General features: G+C 35.1%; 2 protein-coding genes and 1 pseudogene across 2 annotated transcripts in view; 1 reads left to right on the forward strand and 2 right to left on the reverse strand.

Annotated features, from left to right (window-relative positions):
• Window positions 1-2008: 2008 nt before the first annotated feature.
• On the reverse strand, window positions 2009-3325 carry LOC125808427 (putative ETHYLENE INSENSITIVE 3-like 4 protein). The gene has a single exon (XM_049488131.1). The coding sequence runs from the start codon at window positions 3323-3325 to the stop codon at window positions 2009-2011; it is 1317 nt and encodes a 438-aa protein (XP_049344088.1).
• The window catches only part of LOC125808426 (proline transporter 2-like), a 237028-nt gene continuing 212236 nt past the window's right edge, over window positions 2905-27696 (forward strand). The window contains exon 1 of the mRNA XM_049488127.1: window positions 2905-2912. The gene's annotated coding sequence lies outside the window, so the exon portion shown is untranslated. The remainder of the gene's footprint in view (window positions 2913-27696) is intronic.
• LOC125808442 (F-box/LRR-repeat protein At3g48880-like) lies at window positions 9092-11163 on the reverse strand (annotated as a pseudogene).

Below are 27696 nucleotides of genomic sequence, written 5' to 3' on the forward strand. Positions count from 1 at the left end.
GGAATCGACGAAGACAAACTGGAATCGCGGCGGATAGTTGGATACGGGCGACGACTAAGGTTTTGGTGTGCGAGATACGCGGTGACCTCCGACTAGGGAAAAGGGACGGATTTTGATGTGTTAATATGGGTGTTTTAATTAGGATTCCTTTTAGAGGAAATTGGGTGGGTTTTGGGTTATGGGGTAGATAGTTGGGTTATGGGTTAAAAAAAAGGGTCAAACGGGTAGTTCAATAGGAATAAGACACGTTTAAGAAATTAGGGGTCCGTTAGTGAGAGGGGTATATGTGTACCTATAATTGGACGGAAGGGGTTTATGTGGACGCAAAGTATAACGGAGGGCATATACGTACCATTTATTAAAGTTCGGGAGTAAATCCTTCCCTTCTCCCATTTTAAAATGATGTGGAAATCTATGTGTATGTATTTTGTAATTCATCACCATTGAGTAGTTCAAAACAGAGTATAAAATGATGTGGCTTAGTGAGTTCGAGAATTCTATTGATAAAATTCTGATTAGAAGGGCTTAGGTGACAAACGAAATTAAGTACAAAGTCTTCATATCCTTAGGATGTCACGGTCACTATATCTACTTTCACCTACCACCCATCATCACCTACTATCCACAACCATAATCCTCAGGTCAACTAACCATTACTATCGACTACAGTCAATCATCATCACTATTAACAATCATCACCAACAACCATCATTACATCCATTAATATTCACTATCAATAATTATCAACATTGGTCAACATTTTATATTAGAAATAAAGACACTTTACCCAATATTTCAAATCGAAAAACTTTATAAGTGTGTCATCAAGTTCATTAAGGTCAACCTTGAAATGATATAGTCACTTTTCTGATCTAACAACACAAGCGATGATCAGAAATCATTTCCTAAATAAGACAAAAAAGAAGAAGAATTCTTTCTAGAAAGAACTTAGATGGTTTCTAGAAGTATCTTAAAAGAGTATTGACTGTGTAGGTGTAAGCTGAAAAAAAATATAAATATAGTAGTATTTCTTTTGTCCTAATTTCTGTGACTCACTTTTTTTAGTCAGTTTCAAAATGAATGACATAATTTTACATTTAATAACAATTTAACTTTTAAATATCTGTTTTAACCTTAATGAAAATGATTATAGCCATACAAACATCTATCATTTATTTTAGACCACAAATTTCAAAAGTCTTTCTTATTTTTTTAATTGTATATCAAGTTAAACTAACCCATATAAAATGAGAGTAATTACGTGAATGACATATGTTGTCGAGCTGTAAAGTGTTCCCATAAATAACCCAATGGAGACTCCTTTTTAATGGTCAGCAAAACATAACAATAGGATCAAGATGTCAAAATAGAAAAAAAGGATACAAAAGATTGCAGTTCTAATTTTTTTTGTGAAAAAACTACCTAATTAGATAGATATTTTTATCATATTTACTAATTTTTTTGTATAGTTTGAAATAATTACAAATCATCTTACTAATTAATAATTTTAAATCATTTCAAGTTGGATACATCCAGATACATGTGTTTTTGGTATAAATACATTAAAATAGAGAGAAAGGCGAGCGCGAGAAGGAAGAGGCGAGCAAGATAGTCTATGTATCCCAGATATATGTAATCACACTAGTGGAATACAAATTACATTCTTAATGGGAGAGAGGCAAGCAAGAGAGGGAGAGTGGCAAAGCGAGAGAGGAGAGAAGCGAGTGATAGAGTCAGCTTCACGTGAATCCACTTGGATACAGTGTATCTAAAACAAATTACACATAATTTTGACTCATATATCCGAGATACATGGAAATATATGTATCTGAAATCCAAATTCTAAAAAGATTCGTAATATTAGAAACTTGCAAATAAGGGTTTTATCTATGTCCATGTTTTATCTTTGTGTTCATAACTCAATTTCTTAAAGAAGAAATGCAGTCAACAAAACATTTGTCTTTCTAGCAACAACTCTTATTAGTGCACTACTCAATCTATCTTCCTACTAAAAATCCCAAATAGAAGTAGCAATCTCTTGATTTAGATCAGCTTCTAATTGAGTTCCATCTATGTTCATGCTTCCACAAGTCGCTGGATAAGAGAGAAGCTGTTCAAGGACATTTTCTCCTGAATAGCTTTCGAAATTATTCTGAATTCCGCTACACGCAGTAAATTGTGCATCGTAATTGTTGAAGCTCTTCTGGATCTCCATGTTCATCCAATCATGTGGAGAACTTTCTTCTTCTTTAGCTATCCATTCTTCACGAGGCAGCGTTTGTGCTTCAACCAAGTTATTGATACTTTCTTGGTCATGCAGACCACCATTTTCGCGAATGGGACACCTTGTGTCATGCTCAAAGTTGCACTTCCTCTTGTCTTTTCTCCTCCGAGCAGATCCATCAACAAATACATTCTTGGTTACCAAAGCAACATCTTCTTCTTCCTCGGAAGATGAAATCTTGAGAGACTTGTCAGTTAAATTGACAAGAGCTTCTTCTTGGTTAACCAATTTAGACCAAGTGGCTGTTTCTTTGGCTGTCATCTTATTTTGTAAGCTCCTGGACTGTGTCACCAACCTCCTCATTCTATCTAAATTGGGTGTCATATTCTTGATGATTGCAGCCAAAACAGTTACCTTCCATGCCTTCTTGAGATCATGAGGCTTCGTATAAGGTGGTGGACCTTGTTCTTGAGATAAGCCTTGATCACCCCACCAGAGTTCCTTCCCTGTAGGCCACCAAGGTGGGACTAATCCTCTTTCTAAAGGGAAAATCCTTTGTGGAGGGTCACAATGTTGCATGAGGGTAGAAAGGAGTGTGCTTAAAGTACCATCTCTCAAATCTTCTAAGAGATGAATATTGGAGGAAGTATCCAAAATAATGTTGTCCTCTACTAATTTGGGCAAGAAATCAGCAATGACAGCAGGGGCACTCTGTTCAAATCTCACCTTCTCCCTCCACCATTCTCTTAAACTATCCGATGATCCGCTAACCGGTTTCCCCTTTTCCCCCACTATTCCATAAACAAAGCCTTGACCTTCACAAACCTCCATGATCTTAACCATGTACTTGAGAATTGAATCTTGAGCTCTTGACATCTTTTTGCGACGAGATTGTTCTTCTTGCTTAGCTTGTGTTTCATCACACTCATCCTTAAACGAGCTCATGTCTCGCTTTGCTTTGAGCTTCTGCAATTTCATCCGGTCCTTCCACATCCGTTTCTTAAGATCATTGTAACTGACATTTTCTTCATCATCTCCAACTTCTAACAACTCTCTCATAGGATCACTTGAAGGCTCAACAATTTCATGAAATTCCACCATGATTAAGTAGAATACAAATGGAAAGTGGTCCCAAGTGTTTGAATTAGGACTATATAGTAAGTGATCCCTTTTCACTTGAGAACTATCAGTGGTTTAGGATATGCTGAGTGAGGATGATGAATTTATCAATTTAAAGTGGTGAAGTATGGCGGTGAGAAGGTTCTAGAGGGGACAGAAAGTGGCTCTTCAAAGAGTGAATGGATATATTTTTTTGGAGGTATAAGCATGCATGATGTATGGCTGTGGAAATGGCTATTGGTGTCATAAGCATACTGCTGTATGCAACAACAAGGAGAGCTATGTCATATTCACCTTGCATGAATACTAGACACATGGTTTTGGAACTACATGAGAAAAGAAAAGAAAAGAAAGACGTACAACCTAAGTCATCTTAAAATATATAAATATTATTTTAAACTTTTTATATAATTAACGTGAGCCGAGGGTCTTTCGGGAATAATCTCTCTACTTCCACTAGATAATAGTAAGATCTGTATACACTATGTCCTCTCCAGACCCACTAAGTGAAATTTCACGGGTATGTTGTTGTATATAATTAATGGGTCGGATTGTTTGGTAAGACGAATAAGAAAGGATCCATGAGTACTTATAATCTGGATTATACAGGGAGTTGAAAGAGAAATATGCAACTTCAGTAATATATAATTACTTCCTCCGTCCCATTTTATGTGACACTTTTTAGATTTCGAGATTCAAACAAGTCTATCTTTATTCGTAAAATTTTCATAGATCTTTTAAACATTTTGAATTATCAATTATTGTGACTTATAGTACTTTTTACGTAGTTTACAAATATATAAATTTCATTTCAAAAAAATTGAAGATTCCATGCGCAAATTCTTGAAACTGTTTGACTCTCGAAAAACGAAAAGTGTCACATAAATTGGGAATGGGAGAGTATGAATATGAATATGAAGCTAGAGAGAGTGAATTCAATAGGAAAGTTTCCTCTCAAGTTAGAAACTGTCAAATTGAAATTCAATTCAAAAGGAGAGAGTAGTATATTAGAGTGTTGGAAAAAAGTAATCACTACAAAAGAGGACAAACACAATGCCATGATCAAAATTTGAAGAATCGTGACTGGCACGAATGTGTACCTGCGGAGCGAACCCAGAGTTACAACAGTACTGTTTCAACTTAGCTAACAAAATATAATTCTAATAAGTATATATAGTAAAACAACCTGAGAACTTTAGAAGAAATGGAAGGTAACTTCTGATAGTGGTATCTCTTCACTCTTCTGCAAGAATAAAGACAATGAGATAACAACTCTGCTGTAGAAATCCATTTTGTTTTTCTAGGGATGAGCAGTATCAAAGCACAAGCATTAGCTCTCCCTCCTTGAAAATTGAGGAGGTGATCCAGCCGCACCATACAAGTTCTCCATCTCCTGTGCAGAAGTTAAAACTGTTGTTTGAATTTCAGGTGATAAAAGAGTGCGTATTCTCCTTTTACTTGCACCTCATGTGGAGAATACGTTAGCAAATAAACACTTGTGCCTTCGGTGTGAAATATATGGAGATATATAGAAGTGGACTCCTATTTATTTTGTGGATAATCTGTGTGAAGAAGCTGCAGTTCATATAGAAGCTTAGATAGTTCTCATTATTAGACCTACGTACATAGTTTGCAGTTTCAAGGGCACCTCCCGCTAATTGGCATTAACAAAAGAAAATCTATAAAAGATTTAGCCTTAAACAAGAACTGTACATCTGACAAAGCAAAGAATAAAGTCTTACTTTGCATCTCTCTAACAGACCATAAAGTATATGGATGCATAAATTATATGCCTCAAGTCTTAATGCACTATGTCATACCATATTTTGAATGTCTGATGCAGAAAGTGAATACCATTCCATTATCTTCAAGCTCAGAATAAACAAAGACTTGGTGGCCGTGAGTAACACATCAATCATTTCCCTTAATTAATTCTTGCTTCTTAAAGTTCCAGATTAACCACGGAAGCACTAGAATTAGCTAGTGTCTTCTAGCGAATACGCCAAAGCTGCGTGACAGCGCAAGCCGTTGATCAAGAAGCAACTGGTGTTCCAAATCAAATCAGATCATGGTTATAAGAGGGATATAGGAATCATGTGAATCTCTTAGGAAGATGAATCTAATAGCTTTTCTATATTAGAAAATTAAATAAATAAATATATGTATATTAACTTGTGAATCCCGATTAATGACTAACTGGTAAGGAAATGTGGAAATGCCTTTTTCACTAGTGTTGTGAGTTTAAGCCCCACTTTCAACATAAGTTTATCTTTTTTCTAAAAGGAAGCATACTCTGCAATATTTTTCTAGCTTTTCTATCCTAAAATTCAGAACCCCAGACTCCTACTCCGTCTTTGGCGGTGAGAAGGTTCTAGAGGGGACAAAATTAGGTGACTCTTCAAAGAGGGAATTAAGGAATAAGCATGATGTATGGGTGAAGGAAGAGGGGAAGAGGGCTGCGGAAATGGCTATTGGTGTCATAAGCAAAATGCTGTAGTGATGCAACGACAAGGAGAGAGCTATGTCATATTCACCTTGCATGAATGCTAGACACATGGTTTTAAAACTAAATGAGAAAACAAAAGAGAGACATACAACTAATTCTTTGTTACTTCAGCGATTGGCTAGACACCCTCTTGTTACTCCCTCCGTTCAATATTAGTTGATCATTATACTAACAATTGTTATTCTATATTAATTGTTCATCTTATTAAATCAAGAAAATATTAAGGGATAAGTTAGTAAAATATTTTGAAAATGATCACATTTGTTTGAAAAATTCTCAACAAGTTATTTTAAAGAATAAATTAGTAAAATTCTATTTATGATTTCTTAAGTATCCTGCAAAATAAAAAGTAATTATTAATATGAGATGGAGATAGTACCTTTTTTTTCAACCAATAATGTGGTTAATTTGAACAGGATTGCCCATTCTCCGCCTTCCCTCTACTTTTTTTAACAACAAAATATCAAAGCTTTAAACCAAGTGAACTTTGAGAAACGACTCATTTATGCCATTCGTTTAAAGCTTGGTTTATCTATCATTTTCGTTTGAGAAAAGATTCATCCATTCCATAATTTGTTAACTGAAAAAGTTTTGATTTTACAAAACCATTTTTACACGTGGTCAATTTTGATTCGGTCACATCATTAATTAAATTATTTTTTAAAAAGGAAAAAACTCAAATATGTCATCGAACTTTGAGAAATAACTCATTTATGCCATCTATTTAAAGTTTGGGTCATCTATGTCATTTCAATTAATAAATAATGACATTGATGGACTTTTTCTTAAACAGAAATGACATAGATGAGTCAAACTTTAAACAAATGACATAAATTAGCCTTTTTCTCAAAGTTTGATGACATATTTGAGTCTTTTCTTTTTTGAAAATTTTGTAAGTTAGAGTTGCATTTGAATATACATCTCGCAAAGAATATTTGATTATTTGAATGTACTTTTCTTTTCTTTTAAAAATGAAATATGAGTTACACCTCTAATTTTTTGAAAAACTAGCAAAAAACACCAACCTTGATTACTTTACTTAAAACATACAACTGAATATGCTCTGAAAGAGTAATATCTCGCAATGAATAGTCACATTATATCATAAACTTAAATATCAAAGAGAGAATATTTTTATTTAGTTAATTGTTTATTACAATATAGTACAATAAATAAAAAATATTCCACTAATTCAAATGTCAAGATTAAATTACAAGCTTTTCTCAGGTTATAATACATTATCACTATCCATTCCGAATAAGTTACATGTAGTTCCAATTTCATGTATACATTCAATATGTAATGAGTTCTTTTGATGGCTACATATAACAAGAACAATTTACTCAATAATATAACACTTGACATGATTAAATGAAAATCAATTTAAGCATGTTGAGTTAACACCAAACAATATATAAATTCTGCACTTTTTTTTTGAATTCCTTGAAAAGTGATCACTTATCACGCTTAAAACTCTTGCCCTATGATTAGTCCGTGAACAAAACTAATTGATAAGGAGATAATGAGGTCCTTTTCTATTGAAAAAAAATTAGGGCAAAATTTGAAAATAAATAAATAAATGCAACAATCAAAAAGCGAGACGGAAAAAAGTGAAAACAAGTTTTGAGATGTTTTTCAAATTCCAAATATAACTTGAATATGAAATTGTAACAGTGCTAAATACTAATTTTCAAATAAAATTAGAATAAATAATTTTTCGTATTAATTAGTGTAACTTGGTACTTTAATATGTCAATTAATTAAGGTTTTACATATGAAGCTTTCTGAACTTATTTTTTACGATACCTTAAACAAGATAAGATAAAATAAGTTGAATATGTCGTTTGAATTTTTGTAGAGGGATTGCACCATTAGTGAATTTAGATAGTATGTTGCCATGAATATATTGAATATGTTAAAAATAAATATTCTAAACTAGTACCATTTTGCAATTTTCATATTTAGATTGAAAAATCCTTCATTGAATATGTGAAAATATTTGAAATACCTTGTTGAGAGAATAAAGCTAGGGTCCTGATCGAGCAACTAGTAGTCCTATCTATCCACCTCTCCAGACACAATATCTTGAGTGCAAAATATTGAATAAGGGTTTAATAAGGAGATCTCTTAATTACTTGACAAGGAACAAGTCGGTATTCGCGAAGGAAGAATGCTCTTCATCTCCCCTCGCCGTAATTATCTCTGGAAGTCGCCCCTACAACTCCTTGACTCCTGCGGGCTACGTTCGAATGAAACGAGAGTAAGGCTTTCTCCACGAGAGAACAGACCGACTACTTGGAGAGGGGCGCCTAGTTAATGAAGTTCACGAGGAAGCGACTTTTGTTAGTGAGGCTTAGTGAAAAACTAAACTGATTCAAGTTAGCCCAACCAAAGGACACGTGGAAAATGAAAAAAGTCTTAACAATGAATTCACCTAACACAACAAGATCATGGTGGTTCACAGAATTCTATAAATATCTAATAATTTATGTAATTATGTATGAAACTCACAAAACAATGGTAGTTTGAAAGAGTTCTAAACTATTAACTCAGAAAAAATTTCATGTGTATTGTCACTTGATACTCTTTGGAGAAGCTTTTGAACAGTGATCTTCACCTAGCATGTCATTTTCCTCTAAGGAATATTTTATTACGAATTTATGCTAATTAAGGGGTGTTCTGTAAATACCTAATAATTTAGATATGAAACTTACCAAATAGTGCTAGAAGAGCGAGCTCACAATGCTCAGCAATACATATGTAAGTAAATGGATACAAATCTGTTAAAGAGAATAGACTTAAGACTTACAAAATTACAAAACAAAAGTAGGAGTGCAAGAAAGTAAGCAAAATTTTTGAATCTAGTGGTCTTAAATTAAAGATATGTCAAATGTATTAAGATTTTAGATGCACTTTAATATTGAGGTCTTCAACATGTCAGGTGGAACGTTCAAATTAAATAGTTGCTAAAAAAGGAAAGAGTCATTCTTTTTTAAGAGAACTAAAAAAAATAGGCCAAATAAATTGAATGTAGAGAGTATGTTTCATATACACAACTTTACACATTGTACTGAACCTTTTAACTCATAAATCAATACATTCTTAAATTTGTCAAATTGCAAGAGATCTCACCTCATCCACTTTCCAGAGGTCTTCTTCACACTCATACATATGTTTCATATACACAAGTTTACACATTTTACTAGATCTTTAACTCATGAAGCAGTACATTCTTAAGGTTGTCAAATTGCAAGAGATCTCACCTCATCCACTTTTTAGAGGTCTTCTTCATTCTCATACCACCTCATCAGCCCTTCATCATTTAGGGGTCGTTTGGTAGGCCGCATTAGAAAAAATAGTCCATGTATTATGTAAGGTATTATTTAGTACTATGTTTGGTTGGAATTTGGGTCTATTTATAACTAATCCATGGATCAGTTATACCTCCTACATGGTATTATAGGATGTATATTACTAATACCTTCCATTTGGAGGTATTAGTAATACATAGGATATAATACCATGGGATAAGTCTATGTAAAGACAAAAATATCCCTCAAATCATTTTAATTATTTTGTTTATTTTCTTGATTTTATGATTTATATTAGTGCTAGTAAATTTATTTAAATAAATTAGCTTACAAATTATTTAGAGAGAGTTGTTTATTACTAAATAAATCTACTACAAATTTGAAATGTGAGTTGTTTATTTGTATATAACGTTTGTGATCTTAATTGAATATGTGTGTGTATATATATATATACACACACACACATTTGTGTTGTTTTCTAATTATTTTATTTTGAACAATTTAAAAAATCACATACATATTAAAACTACAACTTGCAATTTTTATGTGTAAATTTAGATGGTTTATTTAATTTTACTATTTTGACCATCTTTTCAATGTTAAAAGTAGACGATTTATCTTTTTTTAAATTGAAAAATTACATTTTGTGAGTAATCAATTTATTAAGAGGTCAATTATTATCCTCAAATAATTCAAGTGAAAAAATAGCAAACATGGCAACAACATTTTTCTTCTCATAGCTAGTTAGAAGGCTATAAAAATAATAATATTATCCGGTAGTAATCTATCTTGACTCAATTACATAATAATTCAAGGGTATAATTGGGAAATTTTTTTTTATAGAGTTTTAATCCAAACACAAGATGAGGTGAGAAACAATGAACCAAACACTTGATAAAAATAATCCTTGCATTACTAATCCATGCACTTCTAATCCCTTCACTACTAATCCATGTATTACTAATCCCTGCATTATTAATCTTCGTACCAAATGACCCCTTACAGTGCGATGACACATGATGCATGAGTCACTTATAAGGGTTAGGAATTTGTCTAACCTAGACGCTTTTTCAAGAATTGATTCATCAAGCTTGGTCAGAATTTTCATCGGTGAGAGTGGAGGGTCTTCAGTAATTATGCAATGAGATATGTTGAGCACTTTCAACTTTTTTAACCCCTCTAAGATAATAAAAAGAAGGTTTAGATAACACTGTGCACCTCAAGCTCAACAGTTTCAAGTTTGGAAGAAATAATACCACTGCCGATAAAATAGCATATCACTGGGCCCTATTATGTTGAGCTCAAATTTTTTTTTGCAACTCTTGGCAATTTCCTCAATGACATGCAAGATTTTTTATACTAGGCCTCGTTAGTGATTCAAGATCTTCCTATGTATGAATAGCTCTGCATACTGTTCACTTTTTTATTTTGTTCCAAAAAGGCATAACAAGGCGTTTAAGCCATGGATACCTAAAAAAGAGGAGATCTAATTAGTTGTCTTATTCATTTTCACAGTTTTGCTTCTCTAAGAATAATGGAAAATCATAGGGCATCTGATATCTCTGAAACGATGCTTGCTGTACAGTTTCTTGATTTGAGTTATAATTATAATACTATATAAAGATGAAAGTTTATTGGGGGAATACCTCTTGGCAGTAAAGCCACTTGATTGTCATTGACATACAAATTATGATGAAGATCAACGTTTGTATGTTACCATGACTGAGGTTCAAACAAATATTTAGGAGTCGGGTCAATTTTTTTTGAGATGGACTGTCGACATATACGTAAGGCTTCCTTGAGATTCTGGTGAAATTTGATTGCAATACTGATAAGTCCAGCATTTTCTAGAGAAGTTGATCAGAACAAGCCAATTATCATGGACGACAAACTTGAGAAATTACAGAGATAAACTGGAAAAGGTCAAAGGACTGGAGTATCTTCACCAAGATATTATTATCAAGGTCCTCCCATCTCCTTATAGGAGAATCTCCTTTTTCCATCACAACAACTTCATCTTCTTTTTATTTTGAAACTCCATTAGTAATTACTCAATGAGATATGTTGAGCACTTTCAACTTTTTTACCCCCTCTAAGATAATAACCAAAGAAAGTTTAGATATCACTATGCACCTCACACTCAACACTTCCAAGTTTGGAAGAAATGATACCAGTGTAAATGCAAACAACAGATCACAGGGCCCTATAATCTTGAGCTTAGAAAATTATTGGCAACTCCTGGCAATTTCCTCAATGACATGTGCAATATTAGGCATTGTTAGTGATTCAAGATCTTTCCATATATGAATAGCCCTGCATATTGTTTACTTTTTTCTTTTGTTCCAAGATAGCATAACAAGGCTTTTAAGCCGTGGATACCTGAAAAAAGAGGAGATCTAATTACCTACCTTATTCATTTTCATAGTAATTTTTGCTTCTCCAGAATAACTAGGCGTTTGGCCATATACTCATGGTTGAATGTACATCTCAAATTTGAGATACAACTTTAAAAGTGAAAAATGAGTTGGAAAACAGGTTATAAGTTGTTTCAAATTTGATATATAACTTCAAATTGGATTTAAAATTTTCATAGCCGAACACTGATTTTCAAATAAAGTGTAAAATTACTCAACAAAGAAGTGAATATTTTTTTGATAAAGTTTGATACTAGTACCGACAAGTCCAGCGTCTTCAAGGGAAGTTGATCACAACAAGCCAATCACCACACATTACAAACATGAGCAAGTCCAACAGACAATTCAAAAACGTCAAAAGATTGGAGTATCTTCACCAAGATATCATTATCGAGGTCCTCCCATCTTCTTACAGGAGAATCTCCTTCCTCCATCACAAAAACCCCAATCTCCTAAACTCCTGTAGAAACCAGAAAGGTTATTACTTCGCTAGATCCATGAAGAATATTTGAATTCCTGACGTCAAATTAATGTTGCTGATCGGCATTTTGTATTCTTGTGAATATACTTCGATTATGAAGAATAAAAAGTTAAGCCCTGCAATACAAAGAAACATAGAAGAATGTACAAATACGTTTGAGGGGTACTGGAGTGCCCAAAAATTAAGAAACTAGGAAAGTATTAAATGGAACTTAAGTTGGCTGTAGATAACAATAGAGAAGTAAGTTCTTGCAGCCATAGCTGTTGGAAGCATCACTTTTAGGATAAAAATAATCATTATCTGAAAGCAAAATTATACAAAAAAAAGGACGAAGTAACAGTGATTTGCACATAAAATTCCCTAAAGAAGAACATTCAATGTCCTGAGAAGAAGGATGGAAAGATGAAGACTTGTTATATATTTTGAAGAACAAGACAAGGACAAAGAGTACTGGGAATGGGAAAAGTGTCTGCTGACAAAGATGCATATAGTTTCCAGGAATCAAATAGAAGGGAATGCAAAAACTTAATACTCCACTCCTTGTATTTTACATCAATGGGAATAAATATAAATTAGCTAATTTCATTGGGGTATTTTAGCAAAGAGTAGTAGTAGTTAAAAAGTTAGGTGAAAGGAAAAAACACCATGTCAAAATTTGACTACCATTCGTTGAATGAATTCCTTAAACTTGTGCGGTTCATACAACTATAACTATGCCTTAATCTCAAATGTGTAGTTTGTTTGCAACCATTCCACTCTACCCGGGTTCTAATTCCATTTGGAGGAGTTTCATTCCAATCTTTTTAAGATAATTACTAAGGATTCTCTATTACTAAAGTTTTTTCTATGTTCTCTACCAAAATACAAATCAGTTATGAACTAAAAGGACTCCTGGAAAACAAAATACCTAATATAATTGTAGCAACATTAAATAAACCTTAATCCTAACCATTGGAATTAGTATGGATCTTGTGCTTCATTTATACATATTTTTTTAGGCTAATTCAACAAGAATCTCAAGAACTTGTAAGTTCTTTGAGACAACTTTGCCCATGAGACTGAATTGTTTACCTCATCTATTTTAAAATGTTCAACCATCATAGAGTCACACTGGTGCATTTGAACTTCTAATGTAGACATTTCCAAACTATAATTCAGGGACTTCTTTTCTTTTATCTTTTACATGTGCTTTTTGTAACTTGGCATAATCATCACTTATTTTGTCTAGTTTTGTATGAACACACACCATCATACCATTCAAATTTTTACAACATCCATTTTTTATAATGTCGGACCTCAAATACACAACATCCACACATACACCATCATTGGTCTCACAACTGTCTTAAAAAACCCATCCTTCACTCTGGTATGTATTTCCTTATTGGTTACCACTCCATTTCAACTATAGGGCTTTAACTTAAGTTTTGCATCTTCGTCTATCAGACTATCACACCATTGACGTGGAAACAGAGCCTAGACATATGAATGATCTATGTGAGCTCACTTTGATGAGCTCTAACCTGAATAAAGAAGTATTGTTGTAAATTAATGATCAATGTGATACTAGTTTATCATTACAGTAAGGAATTAATTAGAGAAATGACATCAAATATTTTGTAATGTCCTGAAATAAAATGTCATATAAATTTAGAAAAATAGAGTGTTGATAACAACTCTTCAACAACAGAACCAATGATAGTTAGTAGCGGGATCTGTATATGACTAGATTCTAAATTGAAAGCTAAACTAGCATGTCAAACTGATGGATCGTCAATGCTCTTCCAACAAAAGCTGAAAAACACAAGTAATTTTAGACTAAAACTTAGCCCCTAAAAGCACAAAATATGCATGGGACTTGAGACCCAATTCGGTACAGAAATGTGTTGATGTGGGGATTATATAACCCTGGGCTCTCCACTTTAATAGCTAGCTTTTCAGGTGTGATTCTCCCTGAGCTATACAAAGGGTATGATAGCCACCCACTACCCTTCATACTTATCGTGCCATGTATGGTGTTCGCCCAAGACTAGTTGTTTCTATTACACGGCCATGGAGGACAAGAGCTTGGTGGTTGGTTATGATTAATTTACACACACACAATAGTTGTAAATTTAGTGATATTATTTTATAATAGTTTGCTTATCATAAAATTTTATGGAATCAAACCAAAGGATAGTAAAGTGCACCCATCCTCTTACAATCCAAGATACACCTTTGATGACCTGGAATCCAACACTGACCCTACGTGTGTGTGTGTGTGCGGCCAGAGGAGGGAGGTCATGTCTACTAAAGCCATCTCTTACTCAACTTTTTCAGTGATGTCTGTGATTTCTCATTAAAGTTAAGATCATGAATATCCCACCTAATATAGTATACTCTTCCAACCCAATATCCTTACATTTTCCAATTGATTTCCAAATAAAGTGAGGAAATTTAATTTTGAGATTTTGTTAGGCTGTTCTCCTAACTTTCTCTTCATAAATTTGTAAGCTCAAATGTACTACTTTTTTGCATCTTTTGGATGAACTTTTTAATTTGTCAAAATAATAATAAAAAATTTCCCATCAATCTCTCAAATTACTAGTCATGTATCTAGAGTTTACATGATAGATGGCCCGAAACCCAATTTTCTTTTTGTAAAGATAAAAGACAGAATAACCGAAGCACCAGTTGGATTAAACATACGCAGGTTAAAAGAAATTGTAATAATATTCCAAAAGAAGCTATGTTCTCGATTGGAGTACAACGAGAAATGAATCATCACGATAATAAAATGATAAATCACAAGTAAATTAAAACCAATCTCGACAAAGATTTAAATTTTAAGAACAAAAATCTGCTTTTGATCATACCACACTAATAATTGAAATGCTGAAAACCAAGAAACAAAACTCAAATAAGCATAAATTCAAACCTATATGGGCAAAACTCAATTGTTTCTGCAATTAAATTTCACTAAGTGCCAAAAAAGGGGGAAAAAGTTCCACAAGGTGTACACTGAATCAAGATCCAACTCGAATAAGAAATTAAACTGAAAACAACCTTTAAGAATGGAAAAGAGAGATTTAGGACATGCCTTTAGAACATAGGTAAATTGTAGCTAATAGCATACAAAGGTTGGATAGTTGGTTCACTTTATAGTGTGTAAACAAATGGGTGAAAAATGTGGGATGATTGTTTAGCTGTGATGATGAGTGAGATTCGAATACGAGGAAAATGACGATAGTAACCCCCATACATTGACAGCTGTCCAACGGTCAAACTGTAATTTTTATTGAGAGCATTCAACTTTAAGATTTAACTTTTTTTGCTTATTATGAGAATAGTTAAAAGTACCGTCTTTTCCACATTCTTTTGACAAATGAAAAGAATTTCATTCTTTTCTTATATAGAATTTTTTTAATTAAAATTTCTCTTTATTTCTCTTTAAGAAGGTGAACTAATGTTACAGATTTTTTTTTCTTAATTCTTATTGGGATTTGAAGAGAAAGAAAATAATTCTTAGTATACATTTTCATAATCACGCTTCACTTTATTAATTAGGTTTTCGGCAATTGAATTTGTTACAAGGTTATCATGTAGATTGACTGACTTGCAAATTAGAGATCAAGTGTATATGCAGGTAGGTAAGCGTGTAAGGAACGACAATAAATGTCGAAAACTATTCCATGGCACTACAAAATCACCCAACAACCCATTCTCTCCTCCAAGGTCTTATAGTATTAAAATTTCACCCAACACCCAAGTAATATCCCTAATCCACAAACCTACCCCTAATTCCTCCCAAAATATCTCTTTGGATCCCTCCCTCACATCTCCATAGATCCCTTCCCACAACAATGGATTTCTTCTCGAAGTCATGGGAGTTCATAAAACTAATATTTTGGGGGCAATTAATTACTTCCACTAACACAACTATATGGTGAGATCATGTAATGCCACTTTCACCTCATTGATACCCAAGAAGAATGGGGCTATGGAAATGAGAGACTTTGGACCTAAAGTCTTGTTGGCAATGTCAATAAAATAGTGGCCAAACTTTTAGCAAAAAAGGTTGAAGAAGGTACCTGGGAAACTGTTTTCTAGTCACCAAATGCATTTATCAATGGAAGAGAATAACTGATGCATCCTTAATTACTAATGAGGTCATGTATTGAAGGATTGAATCAGGAGTCCCTGAATTCATATGCAAGCTTGATTAAAAAGAGGTTTTTGACAAGTTAAATCAATTCTCTATTATGAAGAAAATGGGCTTTGGCACCAAATGGCTTAAATGGATTAGATATTTTATCTCCGTAGTCAAATACTCAATCTTGATAAACAAAGGACCAATTGGGGTTTTCTCTTCACATAAATGAATTAGACAAGGAGAGCCTCTCTCTCCACCATCTTGGCTATGGAAGGACTACACAAAATGTTGGAAAAGGCTAGACAATTGCAATGGACGCATGGATTTAGTGTGGGTTCAAACTCAGGAAACACTTTGACCATTTCTCATTTACTATATGCTAATGATGCTCTAATTTTTTGTGATGCAAAGAAGTCCAAGTCCTCTAACAAGAATCTTACACTGATGTTTTTTGAAACTTCATCAGGTTTAAAGTTCAACATGTTGAAGAGTATTATTTGTCCCTGTTAAAGATGTAAATAACACAGAGGAGCTTGCAGAAATTATGTGGTGCAAAATTGGTTTACTTTCTAGCACTTATTTAGGCATCCCCTTGGGTGCCAAATTGAAGTTTGTGATATATGGAATGGAGGAAATTTCAACATCTCTCTTTGGGTGGAAGACTCACACTTATCAAGAGTATCCTAGATAGTATACTAACCTATTTTATGTCCCTGTTTCCCATACCAAAGAAGATGCGAGGATCATGAGAAATTTCCTATGGGACGGCAATAGCAGTACTCAAAAGTTTCACTTGATAATATAGGACAAAGTTTTGCTTCCAAAATGCAATGGGGGCCTTGGGGGTTAAGATCTGGCAATTCATAACAAATCCTTACTTATGAAATGACATTATAGATATGGCTCTGGTGATGGTAGTGTCATGAAGGATGTGATCAATGCCGAACATGGTATAAAGGAAAAATGGAGCTCAAACACCGTCAATCTGTCTTGTGGAGTTAGGCCTTGGAAATATAGACTCTAAATTCTCTCATGGAATTCCCTTGTAACCTAGGATGGTATGTATATCAAGTTCTAGAAGGATTGATGGTGAAACAACTCTCAAGGAGGAATATCCCAATATCTTCAACATTGATATAAATAAGGACTCCTCAATTGCTCAAAACAGGACCAACAACACTTGGGATATGCATTCGAAAGGTTTTTGCAGGACTAGGAACTTGGGAGTTTGATGGAAACATTAGCAATGGTTAAAGCTCACAGTTTTGATGAAAGTAAACTAGATAGGCTAAGGTGGGGAAGCAAAGGTATATTCACAGTGAAAGAATGATACACACAAGTATGGTAACAAAGTCAAGTAACTGATAAATGGCCATGAAAGTATCGAAGACCAATCTACCTATGAAGATCAAATGCTTCAGTTGGAGGCATACTAAACAATGCTTGTCTTACTCTAGACAACCTGAATAGAAAGACATTGCAGTTGGTCAACATATGCCATTTTTGCAAGACAATTCAGGAGAGAGTCAACCACCTCTTCCTTCACTGCCCATTAGCGTATGATCTCTGAAATTAATGAAAATCTTGCCGGAACCATTTCCCTTCTGCACATTATCTCTAGCTTGATCTATTTCCCATCAGCTTTATATCGAATCATTAGCCGGAACCATTTCCCTTCGAGTTACTATCAAATCACTAACCGGAGCCATTTCCCTTCGAGTTACTATCAAATTACTAGCCAAAACCATTTTCCTTCGGCTTTATATCAAATCACTAGCCGGAACCGATTTCCCTTCGGCATAATATTACTAGCCGAAATTATTTCCCTTCGGCCTTATATCACATGTCTCATCATGGTGTTCAACAATCAACACAAATATGCAATGTCACTCCATAAGAAAGAGACAACAATTCAGACAATTCAAGTCCACATTTGTGCCATCAAAGCACTTCATCAATCAATCAAATAAGGGTCACAACAAGGCAATTCACAAGCATTATGATCAACAAGTCACATTTTCTTTAATCCCCTTTTCTTTAAACAAGTGCAACAATGAGCCCTTCCCTCAATCCCATTACTCCCCAACACACAATGAAAGGAAATAGATGACTCTACTAGGTTATAAAGTTTAAGAGACTACTTGTCTTAATTCAATCAATTAATCAATCCGAAGCTTGAGCCTTCTCCTTTCGAACGAAATCAAATTCCCTACAATCTAGTTCAATCAAGTAATTACAATAAGATTCCGGAATTAACATTGTCCAACTCAAGCAATTTAGACAAAAAGGTCAATAAACTCAAAAAATCAATTCCGAAATTGAGGTTTAAATCTGAAAATATTTACTTGAAAACATTACTCAAGACATTGGGAACTTGTTGGTGAAAACCATTTGGAAAAAGGATTTGAAATTAGTTCACAAACCCAATTTTACTTCAACAACTCAAATTCACGAAAACCCTCAATTTATCCTTCCAAAATCTCGATTTGAACACATAAATCCAATATTAATAATTGGTAATTGAAGATTTAAAGTCAAGAAATGTTACCCAACTATTTTATCTTGAAAAACTCACTTGAAATTGCCTCCATCGAGTTCTCAAAGCTCCAATGGAAAATGGGGAAGAAACCTCGAATTTGGATCAAAACGCTACCAGAGGTACTTCGCAAATGTGCACCCCTGTTCGCAAGTGCAACCAGACAACTCATACCTGAGCCCACGAACGTGCCCTACACTCCGAGAATGCGGAGGTCAAAGCTTTGACCTCCCACAAATGCTAAATCCATCTTGTATAATTTTTATCATGCAGATAATCTAAAGTAGAGCTTCTGCAAAATATAAGAAGTTAAGAACTTAGAAAATACTGTTGGATAGAATGCATACACTCAATTTCACATTCTTGATTATGGTATTTGCAAAACTAATGTCCATAATCAAATTTGGCAAGTCCATTGATTGGTAGCTTGGATCATCATGCTCAGATCATTCACAAAAATTGAACTGTATTTTCACGTCCAAACACAATAAAAAGAATGACATATTTTAGGTCTTTATCTGTAACATCTCACAAATTAAAATAACTAGGAAGAAGCTAATAATTGAAAATAGTCATTTTTGGAAAGAATGAAAATCTGGAAATTTTGTTAAGTTAGAATAACTTGAGTTTTGGCCAACTTCAAACGGACATAACTTCTAGCTCAGGATGATTTAGAGGTACTTACAGATATGGTAGGAAATCTCTTGGAATGATCTTTCCAACGCCGCTTAGTATGCGCGATTCTGAGTTTGTATGAGTAAATTATGCCCTTTGGAAGTTGGGTTGTTGGAATAAGGAAAGTCCAATCCAGATTTTGAAAGGGTAGTTTGGTCTTTTCCTTGCCCAATTATTTTATTTCGTTTTTTATAATTAAGTTAGGATCTAATCAGAATTAGATCAGTTTACGCTTTTACCAAAATACGCTAGGGCTTGGAGAAAAGAGAAAAGAAGAGGAGAAAGGAGAAGAGAAACAAGATTCGTCAAGATCGTCGAGTTTAGCTTGTGGACTTCGTCGGGGGTGATCCCTACAAGGTATGTGAGATCACATAGCGTTGGGTTAGTTCACCCATGCGCCAATCATGATTCAATTTCAGCGAAGTTATTAGATTTGAAAGTAAATCCTTGAGTTCTTGATGAAATTCGTTTGAATTCTTGTGGGTGGTGTTGTTGTTGTAGTTTTCTTGAGATTTATTCATGTTGTTAGTTGTGTTTTTTGAGTAGAATATGATGTATATTGATGGTACAAATTATTCTAAGTGTTTGGGGAAAGAACCATTGAAGTTTAGAGAGTTTAGAGATGAAAAACGAGCAAGAAAAGTCATCAAACACCTGGGGAAGGGGGTGGCCAACGTGCCCCAAAAAGGTTTCTGAAGTTTCACCCTTGGGGCACCGCGCCAGCCAACGCGCCCTAACTTGTTCTCTGAATTTTGAGGGTTGGCACCCCGCGCCTCTCAGAGCGCCAGGGACCACAACTCTCCCCATTCATTCCCCACATTTTAGTACTTGTTCCTTAGCAATGTACCTATGTTTTCTAGTTGATTCTAACACTCTAAGGTACATCTAAACATCATGAAATCACCCATAAACATGAGATCATCAAACTTGAATCCATAATCCAATTCAAGGAAAGTTAAGATCAAAGTCAAGAGAAGTAAGAGTCAAGTCAAGAGAAGTTCTTAGAGTTTTCCAAAAGTCTTTTCCAAATGTTTTAACTTTATTTTAAGACTTAAAGTTCAAGTTGAGTAGAGATTAAAGAGTAAAGTTGAAGTTCATTTCTTCAAAAGTATATGAGGACTATGTATTCCAAAGGGTTTAAACTGCTTTCACATTTAAACAAGAAAGGAAACCTCGGTTTCCAAAGAGCCTTCGGGCTAGTTTTCAGAAAAGAGTAATCGCTTTGTAAACGAAGCAAGAGAGGAAACTTTGATTTCCAAGATAGCCTTTGAGCTAAGTTTTTGAGCACTAATCTCAAATCAAAGAAAGAGGTATGTTTTTAAACATAAGAGCTAATATCACATTTTTGGGAGTAGTATTGAGCACCGATATGGGGGAGAGTTCAGACAACTCACAACCCCCATAAATCATGTAGCCATTATGGGTAGAAAAGGATCATACTTTTTAGATGATTCCTTTAGTGTTTTTTAGCATAGACTAGTGGATCCACTTAGTAGTTCAGGTTCTATACCCCCGGCAAGGTATAAGACGACCCTTGCAGCGTGAGGCAAAACGCTGTATCATCACAATAGCTCTTAAGTGATGGTTGTCGGTTAGAGAAACTCCGACAAAAGTAATTGTATTCTTATATACACAGTTTATTGTATTTTTAAATACATTTCAGAGTTATATGTATCTTTGCATACACACAGAATTCACATCATGTTTTAAACAACTTTTTTTTATATTTCACTTGTTTTAAACTCCTTTATATTGAAATGAGTTCAGTTAGTGATGTTAGTTCATGAGCCTTTACTTTTCCTTTTTAGTTAAGTTGAGACTTGAGTTGCCACTTTGGCAGTGAATGTTATTATAATACATTCTAAGTTATATTTTGAGCAATTCAGTTTACTTTAAAAGTATTCTTCTTCATGAGTTAAGTCTTCCGTTGAGTAACTAAGCCAGACCAAGGGTTCTCTTGGGGCCAGGAATAGTTCTCGAGTGCCGGTCACATCCAGGGTGTAGGCTCGGGGAGTGATAAACATAATATTAGAGCACAGAGTTCAAGAGTCCTAGGGTGTCTATGAAGCCGTGTTTGTAGAGTCTTGGTTATCGGTGTGAAGCGCGCCACATCTATAATTAGGAGGAGGCTGCAACATTTAGGAAATATCTCACTTATTTCATATTAATTTCATGCGATAGAGTTAATCTTTGTAAAGTTTCTTTCTACTCTTGCTTACGCGTAACCGATTGTGAGTTGGGCTGTTTTAAGAGTGCTTTCATGGGGTGTTTATTTCCTCGTGAGCTAAGAGATGGTTGCCGACATGAGGAGCAGGATGAGTTTATTCGTTGTTGAGTTGCCTCGTTCTTCAAGTAAGGAAAGTAAGGCAACCATGCTAATAGGTTACATGGGCATAGCCATGCTGATGATCCATGTGCAGCAAGTTGAGAAGAACCAACTGAAGGATAGAAAAGAGTTTGAGAATAAGAGGGCTCAGACAACAGGGAATAAATTCGGGCAGCAAAAGAGTAATGTGAACCGGTCTTCTTTCTAACATAAGAAGAAGGACCTGCTCCATCATCTGCTAGTGCACATATACCAAAGAACAAATGTGAGTACAATAGTCAGAATTCTCAGAACTTCAGAGCTAAACCTGCACATTCGCAAGGTAGTAAGGAACAAGGGGGTACTAAGACTCATGCATGTGCTAAGTGTGGTAGGAGCCACTCAAGGATGTGTCGTGATGACTCCACTAGTTTCTTCAAGTGTGGCCATAACGATCATTTTATGAGAGAGTGTCCTAAGAGAAGACAATGTAATGGTAATGGGAGGCAATCGAGCCCAGTCTTCTTCAGTTGCTTCACCAGACAGAGCTGCATCTAGATGAGCTACTTCAAGGGCAGACGTAGAAGGAAACCATTTTTATGCTATCGCTAGTCGCTAAGAGCAAGAGTATTCGCCAAATGTTGTCACTGGTATGATCCAAGTAATTTTGATGTTCTTCCTGAGCAACTTCTTGAGCCCTTCAGTGTTTCTATACCTGATGATGAGTCTATTCTAGCAGAAAGGGTCTATCGTGATTGTTCCATTTCTGTCAATCATAAGAGTACCATGGCTGATTTAGTTAAGTTAGACATGGTAGAGTTTGATATCATTCTAGGTATGGACTGGCTTCATGCCTGTTATGCATCAATATATTGTAGAACTCGAGTAGTCAAGTTCCAGTTTCCAGTGAACCAGTTATAGAGTTAAAGAGCAGTTCAGCAGTGTCTAAGGGTCATTTTATTTCGTGCCTTAAGGTGAGAAAGTTAGTTTCCAAGGGGTGTGTCTATCACTTAGTCTAAGTTAATGACTCTAGTGTTGAGATACCTCCTATTCAATAAGTTTTAGTAGTAAAAAAGTTCCCAGAAGTCTTTCCAGATGATCTTCCCGGAGTCCCTCTTGAGAGAGAAATAGACTTCGATATAGACATTCTTCCAGATACTCGTCCTATATCTATTTCGTCATATAGAATGGCCCCAGCAGAGTTGAAAGAGATAAAAAATAGTTGAAAGGTCTTTTAGAGAATAGTTTCATTCGACCAAGTATTTCACCTTGGGGCGCTCCGGTCCCATTTGTGAGAAAGAAAGATGGTTCCCTTAGGATGTGTATAGATTACCATTAGTTGAACAAGGTTAACATCAAAAATAAGTATCCTCTTCGGAGAATTAATGATCTTTTCGATCAGCTTTAGGGTGCTTCTGTTTCTCGAAGATAGACCTCATATCAGGCTACCATCAGTTGAAGGTAAGGGAATGTGATATTCCAAAGACAACATTCAAGAACTGTTATGGTCATTATGAGTTTCTGGTCATGTCCTTTGGTTTAACCAATGCGCCTGCAACATTCATGGACCTTATGAATAAAGTATTCATGCCTTATTTAGATATGTTTGTTATCGTGTTCATTGATGACATACTAATCTATTCGAGGAATGAGGAAGATCATGCTAGCCATCTTAGAATAGTTCTTCAGACTTTAAAAGATAGAGAGTTGTATGTCAAGTTCTCTAAGTGTGAGTTTTGGCTTAAGTCTATGGCATTCTTAAGCCACATTGTGTCTGGAGAGGGAATTAAAGTTTATACTCAGAAAATTGAGGCAGTGCAGAATTGGCCTAGACCCACATCTCCAACTGATATTAAGAGTTTCTTGGGATTAGCTGGATATTATAGAAGATTCGTAGAGGGGTTCTCATCTATTTCATCCCCTTTGACCAAGTTAACCCAGAAGACAATGAAGTTTCAATGGTTTGAAGCTTGTGAGAAAAGCTTTCAGGAATTGAAAAAGAAGTTGACTACTGCCAGTATTGACCTTACTAGAAGGTACGCAAGGTTTTGTTGTATATTGTGATGCGTCTACAGTTGGTTTGAGATGTGTATTAATGCAGAATGACAAAGTTATAGCTTTGTCCTCCAGACAGTTGAAAGTTCATAAGAAGAATTACCATGATCTAGAGTTGGCTGCCGTAGTATTTGCTTTGAAAATATGGTGCCATTATCTTTATGTTGTTCATGTGGATGTATTCACTTATCACAAGAGTCTTCAGTATGTGTTTAGTCAGAAAGAGCTTAATCTCAGGCAAAAGAGGTGGTTAGAATTACTCAAAGATTATGACATGAGCATTCTTTATCACCCAGGTAAGGCTAATGTTGTTGCTGATGCCTTGAGCAGGTTGTTTATGGGTAGTACTACCCATGTTGAGGAAGATAAGAAAGAGTTAGCAAAAGATGTGCACAGACTTGCACGACTAGGGGTTCGACTAATGGATTCCATAGAAGGAGGAGTAGTGATGAATGAGGTTGAATCATCATTAGTGTCAAAAGTGAAAGAAAAGCAAGAACAAGATCTTTTATTGCTTGAATTAAAGGCAGGTGTTCATAAGCAAAAAGTGATGGCTTTTGAACAAGGGGGAGATAGTATTTTGAGGTATTAAGGTAGATTATGTGATTGATTTCAAGGGTAATTTGGATGATCACCTATCTCTCATTGAGTTTGCTTACAACAATAGTTACCATGCTAGCATCCAAATGGCTCCATGTGAGGCTCTTTATGGGAGAAGATGCAGATTTCCTATTGGATGGTTTGAAGTTGGTGAAACAGGGTTGATAGGACCAGATTTAGTTCATCAAGTTATGAAGAAGGTGAAAGTGATTTAAGAGAGGTTGAAAACGGCGTAGAGTCGTTAGGAATCCTACATTGATGTTAGGAGAAAGAAGTTAGAGTTTGAAGTAGATGATTGAGTATACTTGAAAGTTTCACCCATGAAGGGTGTCATGAGATTTGGAAAGAAGGGGAAGCTTAGTGTATATTGGCCCTTACAGAATATCCAAGAGGATTGGCAATGTAACTTATAAGTTAGAGCTACCACAAGAATTAGCAGCAGTCCATCCGGTGTTCCACATCTCCATGTTGAAGAAGTGTATATAAGATCCTTCATTTATCATACCAACTGAAGATATTGGAATCAAGGATAGCTTATCTTATGAGGAGATTTCGGTTCAGATTCTAGATTGTCAAGTTTGCAAGTTGAGAACAAAAGAAGTAGCATCAGTCAAAGTCCTTTGGAGGAACCAATTTGTTGAAGAAGCTACTTGGGAAGCTGAGGAGGATATGAAGAAGAGATATCCACATCTCTTCGAATCCGGAGAAGTTCCAATTAAGGTATTAATCCTTCCTTAGTATTTATTTATAAGTTGGCATGTTGTTTTACTTTTGCTTATGGGTGTTTGAACTGAATGTTGCATGTTACACCCTTAGCCTACTAAGAGTAATCTCATTCGAGGACGAATGTTCCCAAGGGAGAGATATTGTAACATTTCGCTAATTGAAATAACTAGGAAGAAGCTAATAATTGAAAATAGTCATTTTTGGAAAGAATGAAAATTTGGAAATTTTGTTAAATTAGAATAACTTGAGTTTTGGCCAACTTCAAATGGTCATAACTTCTAGTTCAGGATGATTTAGAGGTACTTATAGATATGGTATCCAAGATATTTCCAACGCCGCTGAGTTTGCGTGATTCTAAGTTCGTATGAGTGAATTATGCCCTTTGGAAGTTGGGTTGTTGGAATAAGAAAAGTCCAATCCAGATTTTGAAAGGGTAGTTTGGTCTTTTCCTGCACAATTATTTTATTTAATCTTTGGAAATTAAGTAAGTGTCTAATCAGAATTAGATCAGTTTACACTTTTACTAAAATATGCTAGGGCTTGGAGAAAAGAGAAAAGAAGAGGAGAAATGAGAAGAGAAACAAGATTCATCAAGATCGTCGAGTTTAGCTTGTGGACTTCGTCGGGGGTGATCCCTACAAGGTATGTGAGATAACATAGCATTGGGATAGTTCACCCACGCGCCAATCATGATTCAATTTCAGCGAAGTTATTAGATTTGAAAGTAAATCCTTTAGTTCTTGATGAAATTCGTTTGAATTCTTGTGGGTGGTGTTGTTGGAGTTTTCTTGAGATTGATTTATGTTGTTAGTTGTGTTTTTTTGAGTAGAATCTGATGTATATTGAGGGTACAAATGATTCTAAGTGTTTGGGGAAAGAACCATTGAAGTTTAGAGGGTTTAGAGATGAAAAACAAGAAAGAAAAGTCGTCAAACACTGGGAAAGAGGGTGGGACGTCGCGCCAGCCAGAGCTCCCCAAAGGGGTTTCTGAAGTTTCACCCTTGGGGCGCCGCGCCAGCCAGCGAGCCCCAACTTGTTCTTTGAATTATGAGGGCTGGTGCCCCACGCCTCTCAGAGCGCCAGGGACCATAGCTCTCCCTATTCGTTCCCCACCTTTTAGTACTTGTTCCTTAGCAATGTACTTATGTTTTTAGTTGATTCCAACACTCTAAGGTACATCTAAACATCATGAAATCATCCATAAACATGAGAACATGAAACTTGAATCCATAATCCAATTCAAGGAAAGTTAAGATCAAAGTCAAGAGAAGTAAGAATCAAGTGAAAAGAAGTTCTTAGAGTTTTCCAAAAGTCTTTTCCAAATGTTTTAACTTTGTTTTAAGACTTAAAGTTCAAGTTGAGTAGAGATTAAAGAGTAAAGTTGAAACTCATTTCTTCAAAAGTATATGGGGACTATGTATTCCCAAAGAGTTTAAAATGTTTTCACATTTAAACAAGAAAGAAAACCTCGATTTCCAAAGAATCTTTGGGCTAGTTTTCAGAAAAGAGTAATCGCTTTCTAAATGAAGCAAGAGAGGAAACTTTGATTTCCGAGAGAGCCTTTGAGCTAAGTTTTTGAGCTCTAATCTCAAATTACAGAAAGAAGTATGTTTTAAACATAAGAGTTAATATCACATTTTTGGGAGTAGTATTGAGCACCGATATGAGGGAGAGTTCAGACAACTCACAACCCCTATAAACCATGTAGCCATCATGGGTAGAAAAGTTTCATACTTTTTATATGATTCCTTTAGTGCTCTTTATCATAGACTAGTGAATCGACTTAGTAGTTCAGGTTCTATACCCCCGATATTGTATAGGACGGCTCTGGCAGCATGAGGCAAAATGTTGTATCCTCACGATAATGGTTGTCGGTTTGAGAAACTCACACAGAAGTAATTGTATTCTTATATACACAGTTTATTGTATTTTTACATACATTTCAGAGTTATATGTATCTTTGCATACACACAGAGTTGACATCATGTTTTAAACAACTTATCTTTATATTGCACTTGTTTTAAACTGTTTTATATTGAAATGAGTTCCGTTATGTTAAGTTGAGTTGAGCCAGGTAAGTTCTTCAGATTCCTTTCAAGCCTATGTTGTGTTTAGCATTCCAACTCGCATACTCGTACATTCAATGTACTGATGCCAGTTAGCCTGCATCTTATTATGATGCAGACACAGGTAACCAAGATCAGCATCCAGCGCATTGTTGATCTAGTTGATCACTCAGAGTCAGTTGGTGAGCCTCCTTGCTTTCCGGAGGATACCTTTGGTTATGTTTTGTTTCATTGCTTGCTTATTTCAGTTGTTAGGATGATCGGGGGTCTTGTCCCGACATCGCTCAGATTTTAGAAGCTTAATAGACAGAGTTAGTGATGTTAGTTCATGAGTCTTTACTTTTCCTTTTCAGTTAAGTTGAGACTTGAGTTGCCACTTTGGCAGGGTTATTATAATACATTCTAAGTTATATTTTGAGCAGTTCAGTTTACTTTAAAAGTATTTTTCTTCATGACTTAAGTCTTTCGCTGAGTAAGTAAGTCAGGTCAAGGGTTCGCTTAGGGCCATCAATGGTTCTCGAGTGCCGGCCACGTCCAGGGTGTAGG

This window comes from Solanum verrucosum, unplaced genomic scaffold (genome assembly GCF_900185275.1).
Source record: "Solanum verrucosum unplaced genomic scaffold, falcon-dt-bn FXZP01000112.1, whole genome shotgun sequence".
Taxonomy (NCBI): Eukaryota; Viridiplantae; Streptophyta; class Magnoliopsida; order Solanales; family Solanaceae; genus Solanum; species Solanum verrucosum.